Source organism: Equus quagga, chromosome 19 (genome assembly GCF_021613505.1).
Source record: "Equus quagga isolate Etosha38 chromosome 19, UCLA_HA_Equagga_1.0, whole genome shotgun sequence".
In the NCBI taxonomy this organism is placed as follows: Eukaryota; Metazoa; Chordata; class Mammalia; order Perissodactyla; family Equidae; genus Equus; species Equus quagga.
In genome coordinates this window covers 9,894,669-9,920,301 of record NC_060285.1, presented here as the reverse complement: position 1 = coordinate 9,920,301, position 25,633 = coordinate 9,894,669, and the positions used below count along the sequence as shown (strand labels likewise).

General features: G+C 54.0%; 1 protein-coding gene across 3 annotated transcripts; it reads left to right on the top strand.

Annotated features, from left to right (window-relative positions):
* Positions 1 to 14,611: 14,611 nt before the first annotated feature.
* On the top strand, positions 14,612 to 24,202 carry MIEF1 (mitochondrial elongation factor 1). Of its 3 annotated transcripts, none has more exons than XM_046646080.1 (5): positions 14,614 to 14,749; positions 19,759 to 19,909; positions 20,847 to 21,024; positions 21,230 to 21,492; positions 22,023 to 24,202. In XM_046646080.1, the coding sequence occupies exons 2-5, from the start codon at positions 19,766 to 19,768 to the stop codon at positions 22,827 to 22,829; spliced, it is 1,392 nt and encodes a 463-aa protein (XP_046502036.1). In that variant the 5' UTR covers positions 14,614 to 14,749; positions 19,759 to 19,765; the 3' UTR covers positions 22,830 to 24,202. The 3 variants fall into 3 exon arrangements, with proteins under 3 accessions (XP_046502037.1, XP_046502036.1, XP_046502035.1); XM_046646079.1 differs by lacking the exon at positions 14,614 to 14,749 and adding an exon at positions 16,675 to 17,485; XM_046646081.1 differs by lacking the exon at positions 19,759 to 19,909 and having other exon boundaries at positions 14,612 to 14,749.
* Positions 24,203 to 25,633: the final 1,431 nt, after the last annotated feature.

Genomic DNA, 25,633 nt, shown 5'->3' with positions numbered 1-25,633 from the left:
CGGTGGGGCTGCCTCAGTCTCTCCAGCGAGTCCTCTCTCCTAAGGATCCAGTTGCCTGTGGGATGAGCCCCCGAGGTGCCAAGGTCACCTGAGACACCAAGGACCACATGGAACTGCGCTCCCCTCAGGGCTGTTCTCCCTGTTCTGCACTCTCCATCCCACTGATGACACCTCACCTGCCCTGTCCCAAACACTGGAAATCTAGGAGTCATGCTCGAATTCTCCCCAATAGTAACTACCATTTATTGAGCGCCTGCTGTGTGCCAGGGACTGTCTTATGATACAACCACCCAGGGTCCAAGTCCCAGATTCCCACTTGCTCATCATGTGACCCATCAGAGCGCTGGTTGTCGTGGCTATTAAATGGCGCATGTAAAGCAGCTAGCGCAGAGCTGCGTACACAGCAGGCACTCACTAAGTGCTAGCTGCAGTGGGCATTTGCTGTTGCCCTTCCCAGCATCTCTTCCTCCCAGAATTTCTTAATCTTGCATTTTGGTGGGATTGACACACACGCACATGCACACATGTGCACACGCACACACCCAACTCCCCAGGTCACCCCGAACAGCTAAGCTAGTCAGTATGTCACTGCCTGGTCAGGGTGATTGCTTCAGGGATGGACAAGTGGCCCAATTCAGGCTAGTGATAAAGAAGAAATTGCTGGAAACTCTTAGAAAAGAAGTTCTTCTCTTTTCTTCAAGAATGATGAAAAAGAATCCCTCACCACCAGAATAAAAACAGGGGTGTGGGGGGGTGGTGTGTGGAGCACACAGCTTATGACATTGGCTGCTGGATGGAGCCTCACCTGAAGCCCACACTGTTAGGATTCCTCAATGACATGAGCCCATAAATTCTCTTTTGTTAAACCCACTGCGAGCTGGATTTTCTGCTACTTAGAACCAAAAGCATTCTAACTCATCTGATGAAAACTTTCCTCTGCGAGTCTGGACATACTATCCTCTCAGCCCAGAACCTTCCACTGCCCTTTTGCACCTAACTTGCTTACTCTCCCAGGCCCCACTCGGGTGTCAGGTCCTCTACACCCTGCCCTTGCCTCCCCACACCCGGGTTATGTCCGAACCACTCCAGCCTCACCCTTTCCCCAGGGTCTTAGAATTGTCCGCTTTTGGGTTTCTCTCTCATAAACATTTCTGGGTACAGCTCAGTAGCTCTTTGGGGGAATGACTGACTGAGCAGATGAACCTCACTATTAAGTGGGGGCACTGGGATTTGAACCCAGGAACAACTCCAGTGCCATCCAGTACCCCTGATTCCCTGACACCCTGCTCCTTGAACGCCCCACTCTGCCAGCCCGAGGGCTGGGGTTCCATCGCATACATCTGCCTGCCCACCTGAGGGCGGGGGTAATACAATGGCCAAGCTTCCTCCTCCGAGGGCCTTGCCCACTCGATTGGCTGCCCTCCGCAATCGGCCCAGCTGGGCCCAGACTCGCCACTTCTGTCGAATTTCATGCCGGATCAGCCTCCGTGACTTAATCAGAACCTCCGGCCTGTCCCGCCGGGCCAAAGACCCAGCACGCCTCATCCAGGCCCCGTGAGGGCACTCTGCCGTCTAGAGGGTCACGCGGGACCAGGCCAGGCCCTCATCTACATGACTGTCCATCGAGTCATCGAAAATAATCGTCTCCATTCCCCGATCTGCTCTGCCAGTCGGCCCGTGGTCCTTCCAGGAATGGGACTTCTAGACTTTTCACCATTTGGGTCTACAACACGGGCCGAGGCCTGGGGCACAGGTTGGGGGCGGGAGGAAGAAGATACACATTCTGGAGGTTTGTAGGAGGCAGAGGATGTGCTGATTCAGCCATTCTGGGTCATGTGACCTCTTCCTGGGGCAGAAGGCTCTGAAGCGGGGCACTCAATTCTCTAAGGCTTTTAAAGAGCCCCCTTGATCTTTAGCATTTAAGGCAATCTGACTAGGATGCTCCCGAGGCTGCCTTGCTTTTGCAAATCTCGTTCAGCTCTCAGGAAGCCCCACTGCTAATGCAGCGAGGCAGGCGACCCTGCTCCAGGACAATTAGTCCTTCTGGTCCGACACCCACTGGTCCTATGCACCACATCCGTGCCGCTGCTCGCCTTTCAACTCAATCCCGCACGCAATCCCTGACTGTCCACGGCGTGTCGGGCCCTGAGGAAGATGCAGAGATGGACGAGACACATTTTCCGTCCTCTAGCAGCTCAAAATTGATTGGGAGCAGGCCAGGTTTCTCGACCCTAGCACTACTGACATTCTGGGCCGGACATTTCCTTGTTGGGGGCTGTCCTGTGCCATGTAGGGTGTCAGCAGCATCCCTGGCTTCTACAGTTAGATGCCAGTAGAACCCACTCCCCTGAGAGTGACCACCAAAGGCGTCTCCAGACACAGTTACATGTCCCCCTGGGGTGCAAAATCACCCAGGTTAACGACTATGGAGTAGGAGAATGCAACTATTGAGCATCTACTGTATACGTGCCAGCCACTTTGCATACATTAGCTCACGTAATCTGAATGGTATCTGGGGGGTTCCTGCGAGATCGGAGGTGGGGAGCCTGGGATTCAGGGACCTTGAGGGTATAAATTGCTTGAGGCACACAGCTCCCTGACGGGTTGCAGGGGCAGGGTGGCCGCCGCCTTCCCACGGTGCTGCGCTGCCTCCTAGCGGGCGAGCGGGGCATGTCCGTCACCGGCGGCCCGGCTTCCCTGGCTCCTTTCCTTCCTCTCTCTTTTCACTGGACGCCACATGGGATTTGAGGACACTTACGAAAATGCGTGCCACAAAACGGAACAGCAAACATCAAAATTAGAGTCATGGAAAATTTTAAAGATAAAGAAAACCAAGCCTGGGAAATAACGATGAAGGCGGGGCCAGGGCAATGTCGAGTGTTGGGGGCGTGCGGAGGAAGGCAGTACGTCCTCCTCTCCCCTTTTACTGATGAGGAGCAGAAGGTTCCGGAACTTGCACAGGAGGTGGCAGAGCTTTGAGGATGAACAGTAATGGAGACCCCTCCGGAGCACCTGTCTTGTCTCCATGGCGGGGCTGGGCACGGCGTCCTCACCTGTGTGTCCCCGGCCCCCTGCCCCACCGCGGCCTCACTAAACCCTCGCTGAATTGCCCTGGGCATCAGTGGGCGGCCCTGCAGGGCAACATTGTCAGCACCCTTAGCAGTTACTGAGCACACTCCAGGGGCAGGTCCCGGGTTGGCCTCGCTGATCCGACAGGAGGGGCTCCGGCCTGCCTCCTGCGGTGTAGCCGCTCCTCCTCCGGCCATCTGATGAGAGAAGGTCATGAGAACGGCTTTCCCATTGCGAGCGGATCCGGAGAGGGTGCCTCCCGTTCTCCGGGCTGCGCCAGGCCTGCGGGATTGCCAAGACAACCCGGAAGGAAAGGCTGCTCTGCCAGCACAGGGGCGTCGGTGGGTCAAGTTCTCAGACTCAAAGGACCAAGAACAAGCATCACAACTCACCATTTACACCACCCTCAGGTCTTCCCCAGCTCTGTCCATCCTCGGAACACAGCTTGTCTTAATTCTGGTCTTGCGTACACCCCAGACCCTGACCTGGAAATGCGGAACTCATCCCTCGCTCTTTCTTCTCCCTCTGCCAGTCTCCCCCAACCAATCCATTCTCCAGGCAGGGCCACTGCCAGCCCAGGCAGGCTACCATGCCAATTGGGAAGGGCATCACTCCCTCAAGATATGTTATTTCCATCTATGGGAAAATTGTCGTAATGTGCTGATATCATTAGAACGAGACAATCCACTGCTTTCTGCCAAAGAAATGTCTTAAGAAACACACAACTCCACAAGGTCTATGACGTGAAAGGTGTCCCTTGGATGTGGTGTCCTTGTGCAGTGTGTAACATGAACAACCACACTCAGCAGCCCTGCCTCTATGTAGATCTGATCCTGTCACCACCCCCTCCCAACTTAAAATAGTCTATGGCTCCCCGTCACCTACAGGGCCAAGTCCAGGTTCCCGATGTAGCTCCAGGGAGTCTTGTCCCATCCCCTTGGACTGGAGTAGACACTTGTCTCAAAGGCAGCTGATCCCCCTGCAGGCTGGGCAGCACTGCCCAGGACACGGCCTGGTCTGAAGAGGTGAGCTGGGCCGTCGGAGGAAGCTGGTTGGAAAGGGGGTGAACGGAGCAGGCGCAGAGAAAAGCCCCGAAAGATCAGCCTCCCGGGCCTGGTTCCCGCGGATCCTGAGGACAAAGCCCACCTGCGCTGGCCTGAGGGCGCCTGGCCGTGCACTCAAAGAGGCCCTCTCAGAGCTGTGACCTGGGGGGGCCACACTGACCCAGGAGTCAGCCAATCTGACGCACTCACTACACTCTGAAAACCTGAAGATGGGGTCCTCAAATACACAGAGGAATTCACACGGCAAAGGGGGCATCTTACGGCGTGGGCGGGAGAAGGACCGTTTCATAAATATCGGACAGCCATTTAGAAAAAAGACCAATCACAGTCCCTCCCTCACTCCTTACACCAAAGTGAATGCCTGTTGAATACACCAAAGATATAAAATTTTTACATTAATTAATTATTATTTTTTTTTTTTTGAGGAAGATTAGCCCTGAGCTAACTGCTGCCAATCCTCCTCTTTTTGCTGAGGAAGACTGGCCCTGAGCTAACATCCATGCCCATCTTCCTCTACTTTGTATGTGGGACGCCTGCCACAGCATGGCTCGATAAGCAGTACGTAGGTCCACACCTGGGATCTGAACCGGCGAACCCTGGGCAGTCAAAGTGGAACATGCAAACTTAACCCCTGCGCCACTGAGCCAGCCCTTAAATTTTTGGAAGGTACAATCTAGCCAGTCTTTTCTCTCTCTGGGTGGCTGTACAGTTGAGTGAGTGTGTGTGTGTGGGTTGGGGTCTGCCTTGGGGGTTGAGCTGGAAGCTGGATACACTCTAGGGTCTCCGACAGTGGGACAGCTGCCGTTCCTTTCGCCCCCAGCCTAAGCCCGGCCACCCTAAGCCCACCACACCCACCTCCTCCTGGAAGGCTTCCTCATTGACTGGAATATTCTCAGCTCTCGGCTCTTCATCTCCAGCTGCTTCGCCACCCTCTGCTCTCTTCTGGGACTGCCAGCCAGTGGGTGTGGGGTCCTCCAGGGCCCAGGACCCCCCAGGCGTCCAGCCCCAGGGCACCAAGGGCTCCTGCTTCAGTTGCTTCCTGGGCTGTGGAGGCATTTACCGTGGACTCGAGCGCAGCTATGCTCGCTCTCTTTCTGTATTTTGGCTTCTCTTTCTATATGCCAAGGTTCAGTGCTTTGTGACTGGAGCTGGGAACATATGTCAACTTTCTCTCTGGCTCCATTTCCTCCCCATGTAGGATGAGAAACACTCACCAGGCCTTGGCAGACTCAGCAGACGACAGGAGCCCAACAGGTAATGTAAGTGAGTGGACACTCATGGATGAGACAATAGGGAGTGGTGGGGATTGGGGTGAGCTGGGGAGCTCGGACTCTGTCCAAAGGTGGTGGCTGCTCCTCTGTCCATGGGGAGCCCAGTGCTGCCAGATCTTCTAAATATTGAAGCAAACCTGGGAAGCTGTCCTTTAGAATTGTCTGGGTCTTACAAAGCTCTTTGTGGAGCAAGGAGAACACTTCCTGGTCCAGTCTAACCTGTGGGCCTCCAGTTTGCCCTCGAGGAGGTGGAAGCTATAATCAGCCTGCGTGGTGCTGCCTCGTCTGTAAAATGGACACACTGATACCAGCCTGCACAGGACTGTAGTGGGGATCAACAGCGACAAAGGACGTGAAGGGAGACCAGCGAATGTTCACTGAGCCACTGCCCTGGCCCGGGTACCTACTCAGTCTTCCCACCCTTCTCCTAAGTCAGCTGGGAAGTGGAGGAGCTGGGATCTGGGGTCGAGGCCCTGCATCTGCCAGCCCCCAGCCCCCCAACTCCTGCTGCCTGGCAAAGGGAGGGTGTTCGGTGAATGAGCTCGCGCGCCCTTCGCCCTTTCCACACCACCTGGCACGATGTGGGCGGCAAACATTTCACAGGTGATGGGACCCTCACTCCTGCCCAGGGATATCAGGTTTCACCCTGGGGAGCACAGGATCCACACATCTGATGGCAGCAAACCCCATTAGGCGGGGCGGCTCTCTCTGGGAGCGATTTCCTGGCTCCTGGCCGCTCACAACCCCGGAGCTTCGCTGATCCGGTTACAGCGGCCGTCCTCCACCAGCCCAGGTACTAGGAGTGTTACACCTTCACTCCAGTGGGGAGGTGGGGCAGGAGGGGCTGGGCTGGGCTGGACAGAGCATTCTGCCTCGTCATCCCGGAGCAATTTCCCTTCAACTAGGGTGACAAGCATTTATGGAGGGCTCCAATTTCATAAGGCACCCTGCTGGGTAAAGTAGAGGGGATAAGACTAGTAAGACCCCCGCCTCAAGGTCCGCGCCCTCTCTGCCTTCTGTGCCGCCGCCCTGCCCCGCCCCGCAGGTAAAGGGGCACCTGCCTGCTTCCTCCTTCCCCTCCTCTCAGTAGTGACATCTCTCCATTGAGGGCTCCCTTCCTCTGGCCTTTTCACTTCTCTCCCTCTACTGGGTCCTTCCCTCCACCTTCGAGGGAGAACAAGTGCGAGCCAACCCCTAACCCAGCCCAATCCCGTCTCCCTCCCAACTGTCCTCTCCTCTTGCCCTTTCCCTTCCCAGCAAAACCACTGGGTCCCTTTCCATCTCCTCTTTACTCTTCAGCCCCTGGCCACTGTCCCACCTCCCTGAACCAGTCAGCCAGAGACCAGCTCCTAATTGGGGAAGGAAGGCATTTGGCCTTTGTGACCACGCTCTCCTCTCCCCAAGCCTCCGAGACACCCCTGTCTTCTGACCAGTCCTCTCCAGTGTCCTTTGCTTCCTTGGCCTTAGATGTCAGTGTCCCCAGGGCCCCCTCCTTGTCCTCTTCCTCCACCCTCGTTCGAGTGACTTCATCTCTCCCATGGATGGTTCAGAGCTCCAGAGCTGAGTTCAGATCCCAGTCCTGCTGCTTGTGGCTCTTCCAGACCCCAGCTCCTTGGGTGTAACTGGCACGGTGAGGGGCCTTGTCCTCTCCAGTCCGTGAGGAGTACCGGGGATGATGCGTGCAGGTGCTGGCACGCGGGAAGAGCTCAGTCAGCGCTCACTCCTCCTGTCCCCTGATGACCCTCTTGGATACTGTGGTGGCCTGGGGACTGATCTCCTGCGGGTCTCAGCCCACCAGTTTAGTCCCCAGAAAGTGGCCAGGCTGCTCTTTCCAAGGTGCTAGTCTGATCAGGGCACGGACTGCCCACTGCTGCTGGCTCAGGGCCAAATTCCCCGCTGCGGCCCGCTGGGCCTGCCTTCCTCTCCAGTCTTGTCTGGGGTGTCTCTTTCCTGAATTCTCTGGCTCTGGTCCTTTGAGCTCTCCAGTGGGCCACGGCCCCCTCCTCTGCCTGGACCACTCCTGCTCCTGTTCCATCACCTGCTGAACTCCCTAAGGCCTCGGCCATATTTCTAATTCTCCTGGCGGAAATCCACTTGACCTGCTTCTCTCTCCCTCCCTCTTAGTTCCCATGAGTCAGTTTCAGGGTCTGATTGCTTAGGTACTTTAATTAATCCCCATTTGTGAGTATAGAAACTATGGCCCAGAGAGGCTGAGAACCTTGTTGAAGGTTGCCCAGCCATCAGGAGGCAGAGCTGAAATTCAAACCCACGACTGACTCCAGACTACTGGTGCTGGTGCAGCAGCCCAAAGTACACATTGCAGGCCATCACTTCCTCCCTGGGCACCCGCAGGATGCTCACCTGTCCAGCCTCGTGTCTCACCCCCTCGCCTCCCGACCCGTGCTCCGGCTGGGTGGTGCCCACCCCCTGCTTCTGCATTGGGTCACAGGCTCTTCTGGTCCCCACAGCACCTGCGAAGGCTTCTCTCCTTGCACCTGTCTGTGTCCTTGTCTGTCTCCTCCCTCGACCCTGGCCTTTCTAGGACGTGTCTTATTTCTGCATTCCCGCCTCTAGTCCTGGCACATACTAGATGCTCACTAAATGGTGAGCAAGTAACTAACTTGGCTAATACATTAGGAACAACAGTGCTGGTTCTCATGGGCCATTCAGCAAAAATGTTTTGTTCATTTTTGCCCCAGCATCCTGCCTTAGCCCTCTGGGGCCCAGACCCTTGACCACTGAGTTTTCCAGGGCTAGGAGACCACAGCCTGAGACTCCCCTGAGCTCCTGCCGTGGAACTGGTGTCCTGGGCTTCCAAAGTCTGTTTGTGAGCTAACATTCCCATGTACCCACCCATGCACGAGAGAGAACGACATCTCATAATAATACAAGTCACGGCTTACTGTGTGCTCGCCGTATGGCAGGCTCCCTGACAACGCCAGTAGCCCCTTACATGCCCCCTCCCATTTGACCCTCAACAGCCCAATGAGGTAGTTCTTTCCTCTCCTTCTTCGGTTCACAGATGAGGAAACCAAGGCATGCAAGGCTTAGGTCACTTGCCAAGTGCTTCCCACCCCCCTACATGCCCCTTTCAAATAAGACTGGACGTGACCGGCCTGACTCAGAGGAAATTGTCCATCTCTCCCAGGCCTTCCATGTTTCTGGAAAGTGTTCATTCATTCATTCATTCCACAATTAAATGCCTAGCTATGTGTGAGTCACTGTTCTGGGGAACAAGCGCTTCCCTCTCGCTCTCCAGCCATGGTCCCAGAAGAGGCGTTGCCATCATTCAGAGGTGAGACCAGCAATTATTCAAAACTGCAGTATCAATCAGAGAGATCCCAGAGGGCCCCTTGTCCCGTCAAGCCAGGCAGAGTCCTGAGAGTTGGGTCAGTGCCCCTTGCCAGGGGTCTCCAGCCCACAAAGTCACCGTGGATACATGGGGGCCAGATGACTGCCTCACACCCCTCCCACCCCAGCCATTGCCTTGGAAGCTGCGGGAGCGAGGAGGAGCCCTGTGAGTCTGGAAGTACAGAGAAGACCCTGAAGAGCCAGAGATCTGGGGAGCCGATCTGAAGGACAGACCCCCGAGGGCCCTCCCTTCCTTCCTCCCAAAAATAACATCCTAGGGAACAGCAGGGTCAGCAGGGATAGGAAAGGTCACCTCGTCTTCCAGCTGGAAATGTCACCAATTAGATTTATTTGGGTCACAAAATTACTCTTTAAAGAGCAAAGTAGGACAGCCTGGAAGAGAGGAAAGAACACACATTCCAGAGGAAGACACGTGGGCGAGCTTCTCCGCTGTCTGGCTCAGTGTCTTGGAGAAATTAGCCAATGTCTCTTGGTCTTGGTTTTCTCATCTGCAAAATCGGGATCATGAAGCCTATCACACAGGGGCATTGGGATTAGACATAACATGATGTTTGCAAAGTACTCAGTCCAATGTTGGGCACACAATAGGTGCTTAATAAAGGCAGCTCTAGGTGCTGGTGCTGCCTCAGTATGAGTGTGAGAGGGAGAGAGCTGATGAACTTCCTCCTTGTTTCCCTGGCGCCAAGCCAGGCCCGGCGAATGGTCCTAAGATCCCAGACTCCACACCTAGTGCTGCTCTTGAGTGTTTAGCCTCCTTCCTCCAGGCCCCCAGCTGGGGCCCCCCCCCCCTTTCAGAGGCCCACTGGCTCCCCAGTGCTGCTGGGGCTCCTCCCTATGCCAAGGGGAAGTCTTCCCTTAACTGAGCAGAGACCTTAGGGCCCTGGAAAGCTGCCTTCTTTTAGCAGCTTGGAAAACCTGGAACACGCGCCTAACCAGGCTGGAGCAGGGAGGCAGCAGGACAATTGCTGGGGCCGAGGCCCGAAGCCAAAGCTGTGGCTGACCCTCCCTCTCACCCCCACATCAGCTAATCCTGTGGCCATCCTCCCAACACTTCCAGGATCTGACTCCCCGGCCCCGCTCACTGCCGCCTCCTGGGTCTGAGCCCTCATCTCTCTCCCCGCTGGGGTTTTGCAACGGCCTCTTGACTAGTCGCCCTGCTTTAGCCCTTGTTCCCTTCAGTTATGCTCCAGCCAGACTGGTCCTGTGAAAATGGAAGTCATTTCACAAAGATGGCGCCAAAAGCGGCGAAGGAAGCCGCTGCCTCTCCCAAAGCTGAAGCCAAAGCAAAGACTTTGAAGGCCAAGAAGGTGGCGCTGAAAGGCGTCCACGGCCACACACAAAAAAGATCTACACGTCACCCACCTTCCCGAGGACCAAGACACTGTGGCTCTGAAGGCGGCCCAATCCTCCTTGGAAGAGCGCCCCCAGGAGAAGCAAGCTTGACCACTCTGCCATCATCAAGTTCCGCGTCCACCAAGTCCGCCACGAAGGAGACAGAGGACAGCAACACACTCGCGTTCATTGTGGATGTCAAGGCCATCCACACCAGACCAGACAGGCTGGGAAGACGCTCTAGGACGTCTCGTGGCCAAGGCCAACACCCTGATGGGGTCTGATGAGAGAAGGAGGCATCTGTTTGACTGGCTTCCAACTATGATGCTTTGGATGCTGCCAACAAAATTGGATTCACCATAAAGAAGGAAACAAACAAATGGAAGTCAGGTCCCATCACTTCTTTGCTCCAAACCCTCCAGGGGCTCCTGTGCCACACAAGGTCTCCCGTCCCCTTCCCCCGATAAGGACCTCGTCTCCTGCCTCGTCCCCAGCTCCTGCTCACCGGCCTCTTCCCTGCTGCTCCTGGAACACTCCCAGCCGAAGGGCCACCGGAGGACCAACGCCTGGAACGCTCTTCCCACAGGTTCCATGCCACATCCCTTATCAGACACCACTCCACGTAAAAAAGTAACCCCCTTCACTCCATCCTGTCACCCAGCATCTTCCTCCCAGCTCTTATCACCTCCTCTATCAGCCCCACTAGAAGACAGGACTTGGTCTCTCTGTTCTTGCAATGCCTGTGGTGTGCTTGGCACATTCAAGACCCTCGGCCAGGATTTGTTGCATGAATGAGTGAATGAATGAATGGATGGACAACTACTTCGTAAGGGCCGGCCTCTCCTGCTAGACACCTTCTAATCCTCGCAAGAGCCCCAGGCTGAGGGAGGTTAGGATCCTGCCAGAGAGCAGCTGTCCTTCTGTGGTGGAGCAGAACTGCGAGCCAGCTGGGCCTGACTCCAAAGCCTGTGGGCTCGCTTCCGGAGGGACTAACCTTCCTGGCTTCCCTCTGAGCTGGGCGCGTGGGAGGCACCGGGGGAGGGGGCTTGCAGATTCCGTCAAACACGGCTCTTGCCCTCAAATCTGGTGAGACAGAGACGCAAATGGATACATTTAAAAACGGGCCTGGCAAAAAGGCACCAACAAATACGTTTTGTTGTCGAACCGGTTAAGAGCCCTTACGGTGTGTGCAGACGTTTCTGTGGGGCCCGAAGAAGGCATCCAAGTTTGTTGGGCCAGGGGCGAGGAAGGGGCTGGAAAAGATTTGCGGAGGGGACTTTTGGTTACCCGGTCCACCGACCCCATAAGACATTAGCCACAACCCTGCTCAGAACTAGCCTAACTGTCGTCTATGGCTCACAGTAAACCAGGAAGAGAGGAAGGAGGAGATGGCTGAGACAGAGTCGAAACCAGTTAAACCCAGTTGAAGGCAACCTGCAGGCTGACGACCTGACGAGACCGCAGCTCGTTGCACGCTCTTTGTAATAGGTTTCCTTAGCCCGGGACACGCCCACAGCCAGGCAGTTCACCACACCCCGCAAGGAGAGAGGCGGCGCCCTCGTCCCCGAAAAGCCCGCCCAGCTCCCTGAGCAAGCGTGAATATTCCTCCCCTTCATTACCCTGAACCCATAGCAGCTGCTTAATCAGAACTGAGGAGCGCATTCGTGGACTTGGCTCCCGCTTCTCCATTCTTGGCCATTGAATAAAGCTCGCGCCGGTGAACACCCAGCTTCGGTTTCCTTCCAAATCCTCGATACCGAACGGGAAAGAGCCCTTGGCGGAAGGGACGAATTGTGTGTACGGGGCCCCCGGGGGCCCCTCCTCGGAGCTCCTCGGAGTGTGGGTCGGAGCCCCAGGGCAGCGAGGTGAAGTTGCTAACAATTTCAAGTGGACCCTGAAGGGTAGGAGTTTGCTGGGAGCCAAGGCGCCCGGCAGCGGGCTCAGCACGGAGGCATGAAAAGAAGTCGATCTGAGAAAATGGACTTGGAAGAGCTCTGAAAGCCATGGCAGGGAATATTATTAGTGTTAGAACCCCCCAGGGAGGGCCCCGCCCAGCCCGAGATCAGCAGACGGTGCGGGGATGCGGCTCCATCCCTGACACGCCGCGCGCTGGCAGCAGGCTGGCGCCGACCCGACGCAGCGGCCTCGTAGGAGGGCGGCGCCGCGCCCAGCCCGCTCCGGCCCCCTGCCCGCTCCGGCCCCCTGCCCGCTCCGACCCGCTGCCCCCTCCAACCCGCTGCCGGCTCCGGCCCCCAGCCCCCTCGCCCTCCGCACCGCCGCTCGCCGGTGGGCGGGGCCCGAATGGCCTCAGCGGGCCCGGTCCTCAGTGACGTCACCACGAAGGCGGGGCTCAGGTTGGTGGGGCGGGGCCCGCACGAGGGGCGGGGCCCAACGAGGCTCCTGGCTCCGCCCCGAGAGGGGCCGCGGCGGGGAAGAACGGAAGTCCTCCCGCCTCCTCCCGCCTTCGTGCTCCTTTCCGCCCCGCCCCTCGGCCCCGTGGGCAGGTCGTGTCCCGGAAGTGAAGGGGCCATGTTGCTGGGTGACCCCGGGAGAGGTACCGGGCGAGAGGCGAATCTCGAGGAGTGGTAGCGCGCGCGGCCCGCGGGTGAGTGAGGGGAGGAGCGGGGCCGGGGCCGGGGCCGGGGGCCCGCCGAGCCTCCTGTCAGGGCCGCGTCCCTTGCCCCCGATCCGACCCGGGCCCCAGCCTCCGGAGGCCTCCCGGGTCCCGAGCCGGCCTGCCCCAGCCCCGGGGTCACCGCCCGCCCGCCCCCGGCTCGGCCTAGCCCCCCGGTTGGGGAGGAGGTGGGGACCGGCCGGGCTCAGCCGCCCGCTCGCCGGGCGACCTTGTCGTAACAGCCGTCGCGCGGCGGTGGCCTTCCTCCTCCGAAAGCACTTGTCCTGTTGGTGTTCTGGGCTCTTGTCTCCCGCCGCGGGAGGCCCTTGGGCCGAGGGGGGCCCTCCTGCGGTTGAGGAGAAGGGGACAGGGACAGCGGCTCAGGCTGGCGCAGGAAGTTGGCAGGGCCGGAGGCCATGGCTCGCTGACTTTGCCCCCAGAGTCCCGCTCTGTCTCCCGGTCACGTACTTCCCGCACTCGGTCTCTGCTCTTTATTTCTGAAACAGGGGGGTCACTCCCTCCACTTGGGGGCGTCGTGAGGATTCCCTCTTCATTCTGCTTATTTCTTGAGCCCGTGGTGTGCCGGGCGCTGGGCTGGGAAAGTTTGTAGGGCGCCCAGGAGTGCTGTACACGCGGGAAGGCCCCAGCGAACGGTGACTGTCCTCACAGGCCGCAGCCCCGTGACAGCTGTGTGCTGTGGGCCGGTGCTGCCCTCTGGGAGCTTCGGTTTCCTCCACTTAAAATGGGGATAACGACGACACTGGGATTGTTGATAGAATGAGATAGAATGAGATGAGTTGTTCCGTGGCCGCGCCCGGAACGTGCATGGTGGGGTGCACACAGTAGGTGTTCTGATGTTTCTCTTCTGAGCCCCGACCACCTCCTAGGTTCCTTAATTTAAATGTGAAAATGGGTGACACAGCACTTTCCAAGTGATAACCCTCTGTACTTGAGGGAGGGTTTATTGTTACTGAAGGAAGGTGGTGGCAGTTTATGTATAACTAAGTCCAACATTTATTAAGCACTTGCAAACCAAGCTGGGTGCTACTGGTAATGGCTGTGCTTGGTAGAGTGTTTAGTTTGTGCCTAGCGCTGATCTAGACCTGTTTGTGTGTATTAACTCATTTAGTCCTCGTACCAACCATATGGGCAGAATACAGTTTTAATCCTCATTTTACTGATGAGGAACTGAGGGAAGCACAGAGAGGTTAAGAAACTTGCCCGAGGAAATCAGCTCATCAGTGGTGGTGCCAGGATTCAGGTATGGCTGAAAGTCCATCTCTTGTGGTGAAGTTCTCTTACAGGTGCTTTACATGTGTCCTCTCGCCCAGTCCTCAAAATAACCCTGTGTGGTGGGTCCTGCTGACATAGTATCGTCATCTCCATTTTACACAGGAGGAAGCTGATGCTCAGAGGGGTGAAGCAGTTTGCCCAGGATCTGGCAAGTTAATTGGCAGAGCCAGGATTCAAGCCCTAGCCCATCAGCATCTCCTGTACTTGTGCAGGAGAGGGAAGCAAGGGGCTGGGGTCTATCCTAGCCCTGCCACTAAGTCAGAGTGTGCCCTTGGGGGTCCCTGAGACCTAGATTAAGAACCTGAACTTTAGAGAGTCTCTCTAGGCCCTTCTCACATTTAATTCTGATTCTAGGCTTCTCTTTTTTCCCCTTCTGTTTATAGCGTGCCGCCCAGCCCCTGCCAGTCCCCCATGGCCCCATGGAGCCGCGAGGCGGTGCTGAGCCTCTACCGGGCTCTGCTGCGCCAGGGCCGAGAGCTTCGCTACACTGACCGAGACTTCTACCTGGCGTCCATCCGCCGTGAGTTCAGGAAAAATCAGAAGCTAGAGGATCCTGAGGCCCGGGAGAGGCAGCTGGAAAAAGGCCTGGTCTTCCTCCACAGCAAACTCGGGGGGATTATTTAGGACCTCTCCTTTCCCTCCCTTCCTGATTCCGAGGGAAAGAGGACGAAGGTGCCTTCCGTAGACACTCCTGCTCTCTCCCCACCCCTCACAGATGCAGTGAGAAGCCTCAGGTAGGTCCACCCTTTTCCCATAGGTTTCATTTTTTCTGCTGCAGGGGACCAGGGGAGGGAGACCCTTTCCTTTTAGTGACCAAAGTCCTTTAGTCACTGGAAATCGATGGGGGGAATGCAGGCGTATTAAGAGAGTATGTTCCCTTATTGAAAAAAATAGGCCCTGAGTTTCAAATCCCACCAGAACAGAATTCTTATCACCATTTTATTTCATAGAACGTTTTACGTATGAAAATGTTAGAAAAGACGTTGGTTAAACCTATTAGCACTCAATTCCAAGCTGGCTCATTCAGTGGATTCAGTTATCTTGTGGGTCAGATCACATTCCCCAAAACATAACTGCATTCTGTTACCTCAGTCTATAGAGTGTGTCCAGGCTTCAGAGGATGGCCCCCGGGTTCAACTCCTGGCCCTGCTATTAGTAGTGGTGGGATTTGGGGCAAATCACTAACCCTTTCCAGGCCTCTATTTCCTCATTTGTAAAATGGAGATGATAACATCTGCCTCTTCAGGTTCTTATGAGAATTAAATGAGCTCTTGGAATGGTACTTGGCAAGTGGCATATTAGCTCTATTTACTCCTGATACCAGCATTATCAAGAAGTCCCCCTGTAGCCTAGTGACTATATTTAATTCCGCAGCTTTCCCTGAGGGCCTTCTATGGCCCCGGCATTCTGGTAGGCTCTGCGATAGAGGTGAATGACATGGGCCATCATGGGACTCGGTCTGATGCAGAGATCCCTGGGCAGCAATTCCAGTGTGAGCAGCTCGGCACTAGAGGGTCGTGTAAAGAGCTTGGAGACAGGGCTGAGGACATAGCTCTGCCTTGGGTAGGGTGGTGGCAGGGATCGCAGGTGGCTGTAGAAAAGAGGACATTTGAGGTCTGCCTCAAATGAGAAATAGAAGCTTGCTGGGCAGATGGGTAAGAATAAGCAAATGTGGAGGTGGAAACTGCATTTTGTAGTCTGGAAACTTGAGTCTGGCATGGCTAGAATGTCGCACCTGTAAGGCAGGTGGCCGCAGTTGAGGCTGGGCCGGGTCTGGAAGGACATTAAGTCCTCTGTTGAGGAGATTGTGATATTGCACAGTAGGGGACTGTCACAGCTTTGTAAGCAGGGGCATGATGTGGACGGGAGATCGTGGCATGAAGAATAAAGTAGTGAGAGATCCTAGCGGTAGCGAATCTGGCCACAGGAGATGGAAGGACTGACGCGGTGCGGTGGCCACACGTAAATACAGCGTGTGCAACAGTGACTTGGTGACCAGTTGGCTGAGGCAGGAGGAGGAGAAAGCAGAATGGAAGATAACTGTGAGGTGCAAGCCCTGCCAGCTGGGTGGGGGGTGCTGAGGGAGTGAAGGCAGGAGGAGGAGCCTTATGTAATGGCTTTTGGTTCTCACAGCCCTTGGGTTGATTGGTAGCCCCCGTTGGGCAGTGCAGGACCAGGGCTGGGCGGATGTTCTGGGAGCCTACCTGCACAGGGAAGGGTAGCCGGGCTGGGGAAGTAGCGAGTCACTGAGCCTCTGTGTCCTAATCTATTTGACTGTGGGTTAGGTTACAGGTTGCCACCACGGCCTCCTCAAAAAAAAAGTTATAAACCACTGTTACTGCAATAAAAAAAAAAGCCATAGGGTTAATAGCTCATTCCTGCAACAAATAGGTGTTGTGTAATTGTGTATCAAACACTGCTGGCCCTGAGGACACAGCAGTGAATGAGCCCAAACGCCCCCAAGAAGCGTATGGTCCAGTGGTTAATAGAGAGCAGATGTGAACAAGGTGGGGTCGCAGGCTACTTGGGACCCCTTTAAACTGCTCCCCAGCAGCATGGGGTCTAGGTTCAAATCTTGGCTGCACAACTTACATGGTGACCTTGGGCCACTTACTTAACCTCTGCCTCAGTTTCTTTATCTGTAAATTAGAAATAATAGTATGACTGACCTCATGGGATTCTTATTGTGGGGATCAAGGGAATTAATATATGTAAGATGCCCAGCACATGGTACATGCTCACTGTCTGTCAGCTAGCCTCATGTGTACTCAAGCCAGAATGTTTAAGTCATACTACTTTTTCAAGTGAAATATGTTGGAATTTTCCTAGCTTTGTGCTGTCATCCTAGGAAGCTACAGGGCCTCCATTGCTCACCATCCACACTATATTGGGGTGATGAGTATTTCTACCTCCATTTCTGTATCTAGGGAGACAAGTGAAATACCTTGACTGAAATGTTGGCAGAGCTCAGATTCTCCATCCCCATCCCCGCCTACCCGGTCATTATTCCTTCTTCTTTAAAAAATATAGATATATATTAACCATATTTAACTGTATAGTTCAGGGGCATCAAGAATATTCACATTGTTGTGTAACAGATCTCCAGAACTTTTTCATCTTGCAAAATTGAAACTGTGTACCCAGGGCTCCTTGATCGCACTGAGGAGCCCAATGGCTCTCTCCTTGCCAGGTGGAGCTCCTGTCGCCTAGTAGGCTCTAAGCTAGTGCAGCGGAACCTGAGTGGAGGATGGACAGTGGATAAGCAGTTTCAACTGGAACAAGTTAGGTTTTAGAAGAAGTACTTGCATCTTCTTGTTGGAGCTTGTGGATGCTCTCTCCTCTTCCAGGTCACCAGGTCTTTGACATCACCTGGTCCTATGCGCGGGAGCATACTGCACTATAGTAGGAAAGCCTGTTCACAAGTCTGCTCAACTGAATAGTTTGGGTCTCCAGCCCAGGACAGCATCACTGTGAGTGTTAGAGGCCATTCTTAGCTCCATCTCAGAAGGTGAAATGTAACTCAGGACAGTCTGGGTTGCTGGCTGCCTTCTGGAAGTTGACCTTTTGTCCTGTGGGTGGAATCTTAAAAGACTTAATGATAGCCCACATTTGTGGAGTCCTTTTACAGTTTACAAAGTGTTCTCTTCCAGTGTTTGAGTAGCCGTCTTTTCCTCCCTACAACCCTCCGAGTTAGGCCACGCAGGCATCATTCTCCCCTTTGCATAGCTGAGAGCTTGAGTCACCCAGCTAATAAGCCAGGGCTCAAAGGCAAGTACTCAGTGTCAGCATTGCCGACTCTAAAGCCCCGGCTCCTTTCTGCTCTGCCACGTCACCACCTCACTCTTAGCAGGCGTCAGGTGCACCAAGGACTAAATGGCCCAGGGAGCCTCCCTCTGGCTTCTGCTCAGAGAGAGGAGGTGCCCTTCTGGTCCTGCCACAGCACATCCCAGGATCATGGAGAGGGTGCCTGCATCAGTGGTTCTCCTACTGTAAATCCATCAGGAAAGGTTCTTTTGTTTTGTTTTAAAAAACTAAAACAGTGGTCCTTGTCATGTGTGGGGAACCATGTAACATTCTACTGTGTCCTGGTTGGATTAGTCTGCTCAGCTGAGTTGGATGTGTCCCATCCCTGTCTCAGTGGCCACTGAAGGGAGGGTGCCTCGCTGGCTTGCCTGACCCCACCTGTAAATACTGAGTTTAGCTCTTCCCGCTGGCCTTGCTTGCTCTGTGCGTTTGAAGTGGGAGTATATTTCAGTAGCCAAGTAGTCTCATTACGTCCCTAAACCTGAAGCTTCTAGTGACTGTAAAAGGTGAAAGAAAGAAAAGTCCCAAGGTTGTGACTCTAGTTAGGGAAAAAATATTTTTGGACTTGACGGTGACTCTTAGTTAACTCAATGCTGGAACAAGTAGAGTCTGAAATCTTTCTTTCTTTCTCGGTGGGGGCATGAGACGCGAAACTAGCAACACCCAGGTGTAATGGTATGAGAAAGAATGTTCCTTTGCACTGGAAGATGCTCCCAGAGATCCTGTCCCTGTCTCTCCTCCCACTCTGGGTCTTTTGGGACCCGAATGGTATACAGCTGTTTCTCCCTGTGTCTTCCTGGCGTGCAGGAGCGGGTGGAGGAGAGCAGCAGTGCTAGGAGCGCTGTGCAGGGGAGCGCTTTGCCACCTTCTATCTGGGTCAAGCCCAGGGTTCTAATTCCTTGGGAAATGGGCTTATTTGGGGACTAGGAGAACTTCAGTCAGGATGACTCCATTGTCGCCAGAGAGCAAGTGTGCCTGCCTTGCTGGAGCACTGTATGGGGGGCCAGCCTCTTCTGCATTGTGCCCCTGAGCTCCTTCCAGGTGACCGCATTTTTATTTCACTTTCCAAGTGCATTTGAGCACATGGATTTTTTTTGTTTTCCATTGAACAGCCACGTCTACAGCCGCTGTTGTGTTTATTCTCAGTCTCACAGTGCCAGCCTCACCTGAGCTTCTTGTCGTCCTCCTGCACACTTTCCCCAAGAAACAAAGAATTTGTTTTGTGGGAGTGTCCCCAGAGAGTTAGTTTTGTCTCTGGACCTTTCTCACATACGGACTCGCAGCTGTGGCTCCGTGTGCACAGTGTTTGGTCTCTGTTATTTTGTGGTTGGTTGGTTGGTTGGTTGTTTTGCAGAAAGGAGACAGAATAGGCACAGGTGGATTTGGGCAAGGGTAGACATGATAGAGTAGAGAGAGCATCATACTGGGAGTGGGAGCCCCGAGTTCTGGAGGTGGCTCTGCCATTCCCTCTCTGGGGCCTCTGGCAAGTCACCTCATGTGTGAAGTGATGCGATGGGATTAGATGAGCCTCCTTTAATCCACTCTGTTACACAGACTTTCTCAGAGCTAACCTTCCACGAAATGATACCTGAAGGATCAAAACAGGATCTGCATTATAATACTGGGAAGGGGTAGGAAGAGGGGTTATATTGCAGGAAGGACTGACAACCAGCTTAATGCTTTCTGTAGTCTTAATAGTTTGGTGGAGAGGTTTCCCCACAGTTAGCTTGATCAGTTCCTCCCTCTTGCATCCAGATACATCATGGGACAGAATACCTCCCTCTGGACTCGAGGCCATGCAGTGCTACAGGCAGGAGGATTTGGGTTGCTAGAACTCAGAGTACCCCAAACTTGTTGGGGACTGGCCTGTTTGGGGAGGCAGGAGGGATGGATCTTGAGGTCCCAGGTGGTGATGGCCGTGTTCTGCCTTCATCCTCAGGTGAGCAATGGCAGGCTCTGGTGAGCGCAAAGGCAAGAAAGACGACAATGGCATCGGCACGGCCATTGATTTTGTGCTCTCCAACGCCCGGCTGGTGCTGGGGGTGGGTGGCGCGGCCATGCTGGGCATCGCTACACTGGCAGTTAAGCGGGTAAGTGCCTGCAGCCAGGGCCAGGGATGGGCAAGGTGGTGACACTGCCTCTGCAAAGGGGGGCTGACCTGGAAGAAGACTTTGATGCTGCTAATGGGTGTGAAACTTGGTAATGTGGTATTAGTAGACGAGGCCTTAAGAGAATTCAGTAAGTCCACTTCTAGGACCCTGCCCTAAAGAAGTCATTGGAGATAGAAATAAAGACGTTTATCCCAGCGAGGAAAAAATTGCAAATAACCAAAATATCCTTCCTTGGCTACCTTACTTAAAATAGCAGTGCCCTCATCACACATACACTTCCTTGTTCCCTTTCCTACTGTGTTTTTCCTGACATTTCTCTCTGTCTGCAAACTTTCTGTTTAACTTGTTTGTGATGTATTGCCTGTATCCTCCTACTAGTCAGACAACTCCAGCAGGGCAGGGATTGGGTCTCTTTGGTTTACTGCCTTATTCTCGGCACCTAGGACATTGCCTAGCACATAGGAGCCACTCAATAAGTATTTGTTAAAGAAATGAATAAGTGTTCAACATTGTGGTACATTCATAAGGTACAATGTTGTATGGTCAGAAAGCATACCATAATGTTGACACTGATTTATTTTTAGTATTGTGGGGAAATGATAAAAATGATGCGAAAAAAATCAGGTTTCAAAAGTATGTAGAGAGTAGGATCCTAATTATATAAATATATATTTCCAGAAAGAAATACACCAAAATATTAACAGTTATCTCTGGGTTGTGACATTATGGATACATTGTTTCTTATTTGTATCGTTTAGTATTTCCTGAGATTTTCTGCATGGAGCAAAGTATTCCATAATATAGAATAAAACAAAGTTATTAAAAAATAGTAGTTGAACTCACTAGGGCAAAGCTGCTGGGAAGAGGGAAGCAGAGGAAGGCAGGTGCATGTGCTGGGGCCTCTCTGCCATTTCAGATGTACGACAGGGCGATCAGTGCCCCTACCAGCCCCACCCGCCTGAGCCATTCAGGGAAAAGGAGCTGGGAAGAGCCAAACTGGATGGGCTCCCCCCGGTTGCTGAACAAGGACATGAAGACAGGCCTGAGCCGGTCCCTGCAGACCCTTCCCACAGACTCCTCGGCCTTTGACACAGGTGAGAAGGCTGTTACCCCTTCTGGGACTTAGCTCTGGGCTCTCAGTACTTCTCCTGCATTCAGCAAACATTTCTTGTGCACATTTGTGCCGGGGACTGTGCTAGCATTTGCCTTTTGTGCCAGGCCCTCTTTCTGGTGCTGAGGCAGCCGTGGACTGAGCAAGCATGGGAAGAGCTCACGTGCCTCTCTCTCTTGCCTTGGCAGATACATTCTGCCCACCCCGGCCCAAGCCATTGGCCAGGAGGGGCCAGGTAGACTTGAAGAAGTCACGGCTCCGCATGTCCCTGCAGGAGAAACTTCTTACTTACTACCGGAACCGGGCAGCCATCCCTGCTGGCGAGCAGGCTCGGGCCAAGCAAGCTGCTGTGGACATATGTGCTGAGCTCCGGAGCTTCCTGCGGGCCAAGTTGCCTGACATGCCACTTCGGGACATGTACCTGAGTGGCAGCCTCTATGATGACCTGCAGGTAACAGGGTGGTTCTCATGAAGGGGAAGGTCGGGTACTGACCAAGATGCTTCTTGGTAGTGCTTTTGGTGCGAAGCTCAGTGTCCCAGGCTTGCCGGAAAGATAAGTCTTCCTGCTTCTGGATTCTGCATTGTGGGAGCCTCTGCAGATCGCTGCCTTGAGCCTTCTGTAACCCTCTCGCGTTTTCCAGTCATACTCACAACTTCTGGGAAGCTGGAAGAGGCTTCCTTCCTTTATTCTTGTCCCTGTCTCTCCTTGCTAGTTTTCTCTCTTGAGTCTTCAGGGCATGAGGGATGTCACGTGTTCTTCTGCGTCCAGAGACGATGTGGCATATGGATTGAGCACAGACTCTGGTGTCCGACACACCTGGGTTTAAATCCTCACATTTTCTGAACTGATAGGGTGACATGAAAGACGTCTTAGTTGCCTTTATTTTGTGGGGAGTACAAGGTGGTGGGACCTGTGTTTGGGGAAACTTGTCTGTTGAGCAAATTAAATCCCTTAAAACCTTTTTAATTCTGCTCTGACAGGTGGTGACAGCCGACCACATCCAACTCATTGTGCCCCTCGTGCTGGAGCAGAACCTGTGGTCGTGTGTCCCTGGCGAGGACACCATCATGAACGTTCCTGGCTTCTTCCTGGTTCGTCGTGAGAACCCAGAGTACTTTCCTCGTGGTAGCAGTTACTGGGACCGTTGTGTAGTAGGGGGCTACCTCTCCCCAAAGACAGTGGCAGACACGTTTGAGAAGGTAGTGGCTGGCTCCATCAATTGGCCGGCCATAGGGTCCCTCCTGGACTATGTGATCCGACCAGCACCACTCCCAGAGGCCCTGACTCTGGAAGTGCAGTATGAGCGTGACAAGCATCTCGTCATTGACTTCCTGCCATCAGTGACCCTTGGTGACACTGTCTTGGTGGCCAGACCACACCGGCTAGCCCAGTATGACAACTTGTGGCGGCTGAGCCTGCGTCCTGCCGAGACCGCACGCTTGCGGGCTTTGGACCAGGCCGACTCGGGCTGCCGGTCTCTGTGCCTCAAGATCCTCAAGGCCATCTGCAAGTCCATTCCGGCTCTGGGCCACCTCACTGCCAGCCAGCTCACCAACGTCATCCTCCACTTGGCCCAGGAGGAGGCTGACTGGTCTCCAGATATGCTGGCCGACCGATTTCTGCAGGCCTTGAGGGGACTCATCAGCTACTTAGAGGCCGGAGTCCTGCCCAGCGCCCTGAACCCCAAGGTGAACTTATTTGCAGAGCTCACCCCTGAAGAAATAGACGAACTGGGATACACTCTCTATTGCTCATTGTCCGAGCCGGAGGTGCTGCTGCAGACGTAGGGCAGGTGAAGGCCAAAGTGGGTGTCGGGTGGGCAGGCCCTGGATTCTTCGTTAGAAACACTTGGCTACATAGTTCGTGCCTCACAGGGTCCCTGGGTGCCTCCTGTCTCGCTGGTCATTGCCCTGGTCACTTCATGCTGATTAGAATGACATCTCTGGCCTCCTATTTTCTCACCCATCCCTTTCTCTTTTTGTTACCAAACACTGTGCTGCCCCCTCCTCCCCTCCCGCTTGCTCCAGGCTTAATTTTTCTGGTATGAATTGAGAAGGTGGAGCACTGGCCTGAGCTCTTGAGACCACTTGGCGTTTTGCATTTTGGCCTGGGTTTTCTGCTCCTGTCTGCCCGGCCCTGCCCTTTGACCTGTTTTTTTTTTCAGTGTCTTCTGTCTTTTCCTCTTGTTCGCGCCTTCTGATTTGCTCTTTTCCCCAGAGCACATCTGCCTATTTGAGATGTTGCCTTTTAGTTGAATGTCACTGAAGTTATGATTGCATGTTTCCAAGCTGAACTCTGCAGAGAGTGCTCAGACAGTATTTAGGGTTTCTGGGGGTAAAGCTGGGCGAAGAGCTGGCCTTTGACCCAGGTTCCTGGAAAAGCAGCCCATTCTCCCCACCTCCTGACCAAGTCGTACCCATAAGTACTGAGAAGGTCTCTCATGGGAACACTTATTGACCACATAGGAGTGAGGGCTCAAGACAAACTGGATGCAAAGTCATTTGGAGATCGTCTTTCTTAGTGGCTGTCAGTGCAGAGTGGGGAAACCGGAGGTGGTGAAGACAGCCTGGGAGAGGTCTGGTGCCTGGTGTGCGCCTTATCCGCATCGCTGTGTGCAGGAGTCAGACAAGGACGGAGGGAAGGGGCTGCCAGGCAGCTCCTCTGCACGACTGCTGCCGTTCACCCCGTCCTTGCCTTAGTGCCAATTAGGACAAGGCCTTCAAGGACGCAGCCTTAGTGGTAGAGGTTGAACGTCAGCTGGAAAATCCAGTCTCCAGTTGGGGCTCGGTGACCATGTTCCTCCCCCGTCAGGCCCTGCCTTTCTAGGATGTTGCCTCAGAGCAAGAACAGGCCCACAGCCAGCCCTTCCTTCCCCAGTGTTTGCCGTAGGTGTTTGGGGGGGGTGTTTGCCGAACTCTCCAGGCACCTCTGAGGCCAAAGGGCAAGCACATGTGCACACACCTCTGCCCCATCCTGCCTCTCAGCCAGCACCTGGGGAGCCAGGTGCCGCCTAAGAAGAGAGCACATGGCTAGCACACGTGAGAGGGAGGTGGGCACTTCCCGCGTCCTTTGTCTGCCGCTGCTAAGACTGCACTATTTACTGCAATGTAAAAAGTATCCTGCGGGTGGGGAGGAGCATTGAATACACAATGTCAGTGCATCTTCTCGTTTTGTGTCTTTTTTCCTGTTTTTGGCAAGAGCCTGCTGATGATACTGTTTCTCCTCTGCCCATCCAGCATTTTGTTCTCCTCCCATCAAGTCTTACTAGTTTTTCTATTCTTACTACCTCTCCACAGTAAGGTTCTGGTGACGCGCTCTGCAGCTGTCTCATTCCTTCCCAATGACAGCGACATGCAATGACTCTTTAAATAGCATTGAAACCTCAGCTGCCCTTTGAACTTAGGGTAGGGATTCCTGTCCCCTTTTTGTCATGGATGAACAGGTTGAGAACTCGGGTTAACCTTGGCTCTATGTGGAGACTCTTCCTGCCTCCTCTGTCATATACATGCAAGGGTTCCTTAAAGTGGTTCCGTTGTCTCATTTGTGTGAAGGTATTGAGAGAGAATGAAAACAGGAAGCCCAGAACCCTGAGAGAGACGTTCCACCCTGGCTGTTCATCAGAATCCAGCTGGAGTTTAAAAATCCACGTGCCTGCCTGTTGCCCTGGGCGGCTGGTATAGAGGGTAAGGGGCGGAACCTGGCATTGATGGTGCCCATGCCCCCATCTGGTGTCCATTAGAGGGAAGAGAGAGGGGAAGGCTGATGAAGTGTTGCAAAAGCATGGGTTATTCTTTGTTGAGAGAAAGGATTCAGTTTTCCCAAAGTGAGCATTATACAACCTACAGTTTTCCCAAGCGGGCATCTCTGACTACATTCCATATAAAACATGGAAGGAGAGCTCAAAAAAGAAAATATTTTAAAGACCAAGTCCCAGGGGCTGGCCCTGTGGCCGAGCAGTTAAGTTCTCATGCTCCGCTCTGGTGGCCCAGGGCGCAGACCTAGCACCGCTCATCAGGCCATGCTGAGGCAGCGTCCCACAAAGCAGAACCAGAAGGACCTACAACTATGTACTGGGGGGCTTTGGGGAGAAGGAAAAGAAAAAGATTGGCAGCAGATGTTAGCTCAGGGCCAATCTTAAAAAAAAGACCAAGTCTCAAATTATCAAAGTCAAGTGTAACTGTGATTTGAGTTTATCTCCTCTCTTAAAGAGCATCTTTCTAAGGGCATCTCTCTTAACTATGTTTCACAAAACCAAAAACCGTAACTTTGCCATTTCACGAGCAAGAACCTCTTAGAAGTCCTCAGTACTAGAAGCAGTGGGAATCCTCGGCCCTGGTCCCGGTGGGTTTGCTGGCGAGCCTCATCGTAAAACGCGGAAGACAGTCAAGTGCTTTGCGATTGTTGGATGGAAGAGGGCAACGTTTTGTCCCCTCCGCCTCTTTTTTAATCTTTGGGGAAGGATGTAGTGCCTCTCCCTGCCATCTGCCTTTCCACTCAGTAACTCCCACCTTTGCCTGGAGTACTAGCATCTGCTCTGACTTGTCCATCTGGAAGTTTTTTTGCACCATCTAGGTTAGCAAATCACATAGTT

Excerpts from the sequence above, each read along its gene's own strand:
- MIEF1 (XM_046646080.1), top strand. The coding sequence starts at position 19,766 with ATGGCAGGCTCTGGTGAGCGCAAAGGCAAGAAAGACGACAATGGCATC. Across the intron at positions 21,025-21,229 it reads CTCCTCGGCCTTTGACACAG|ATACATTCTGCCCACCCCGG; the intron begins GTGAGAAGGCTG and ends TTGCCTTGGCAG. Across the intron at positions 21,493-22,022 it reads GCCTCTATGATGACCTGCAG|GTGGTGACAGCCGACCACAT; the intron begins GTAACAGGGTGG and ends CTGCTCTGACAG.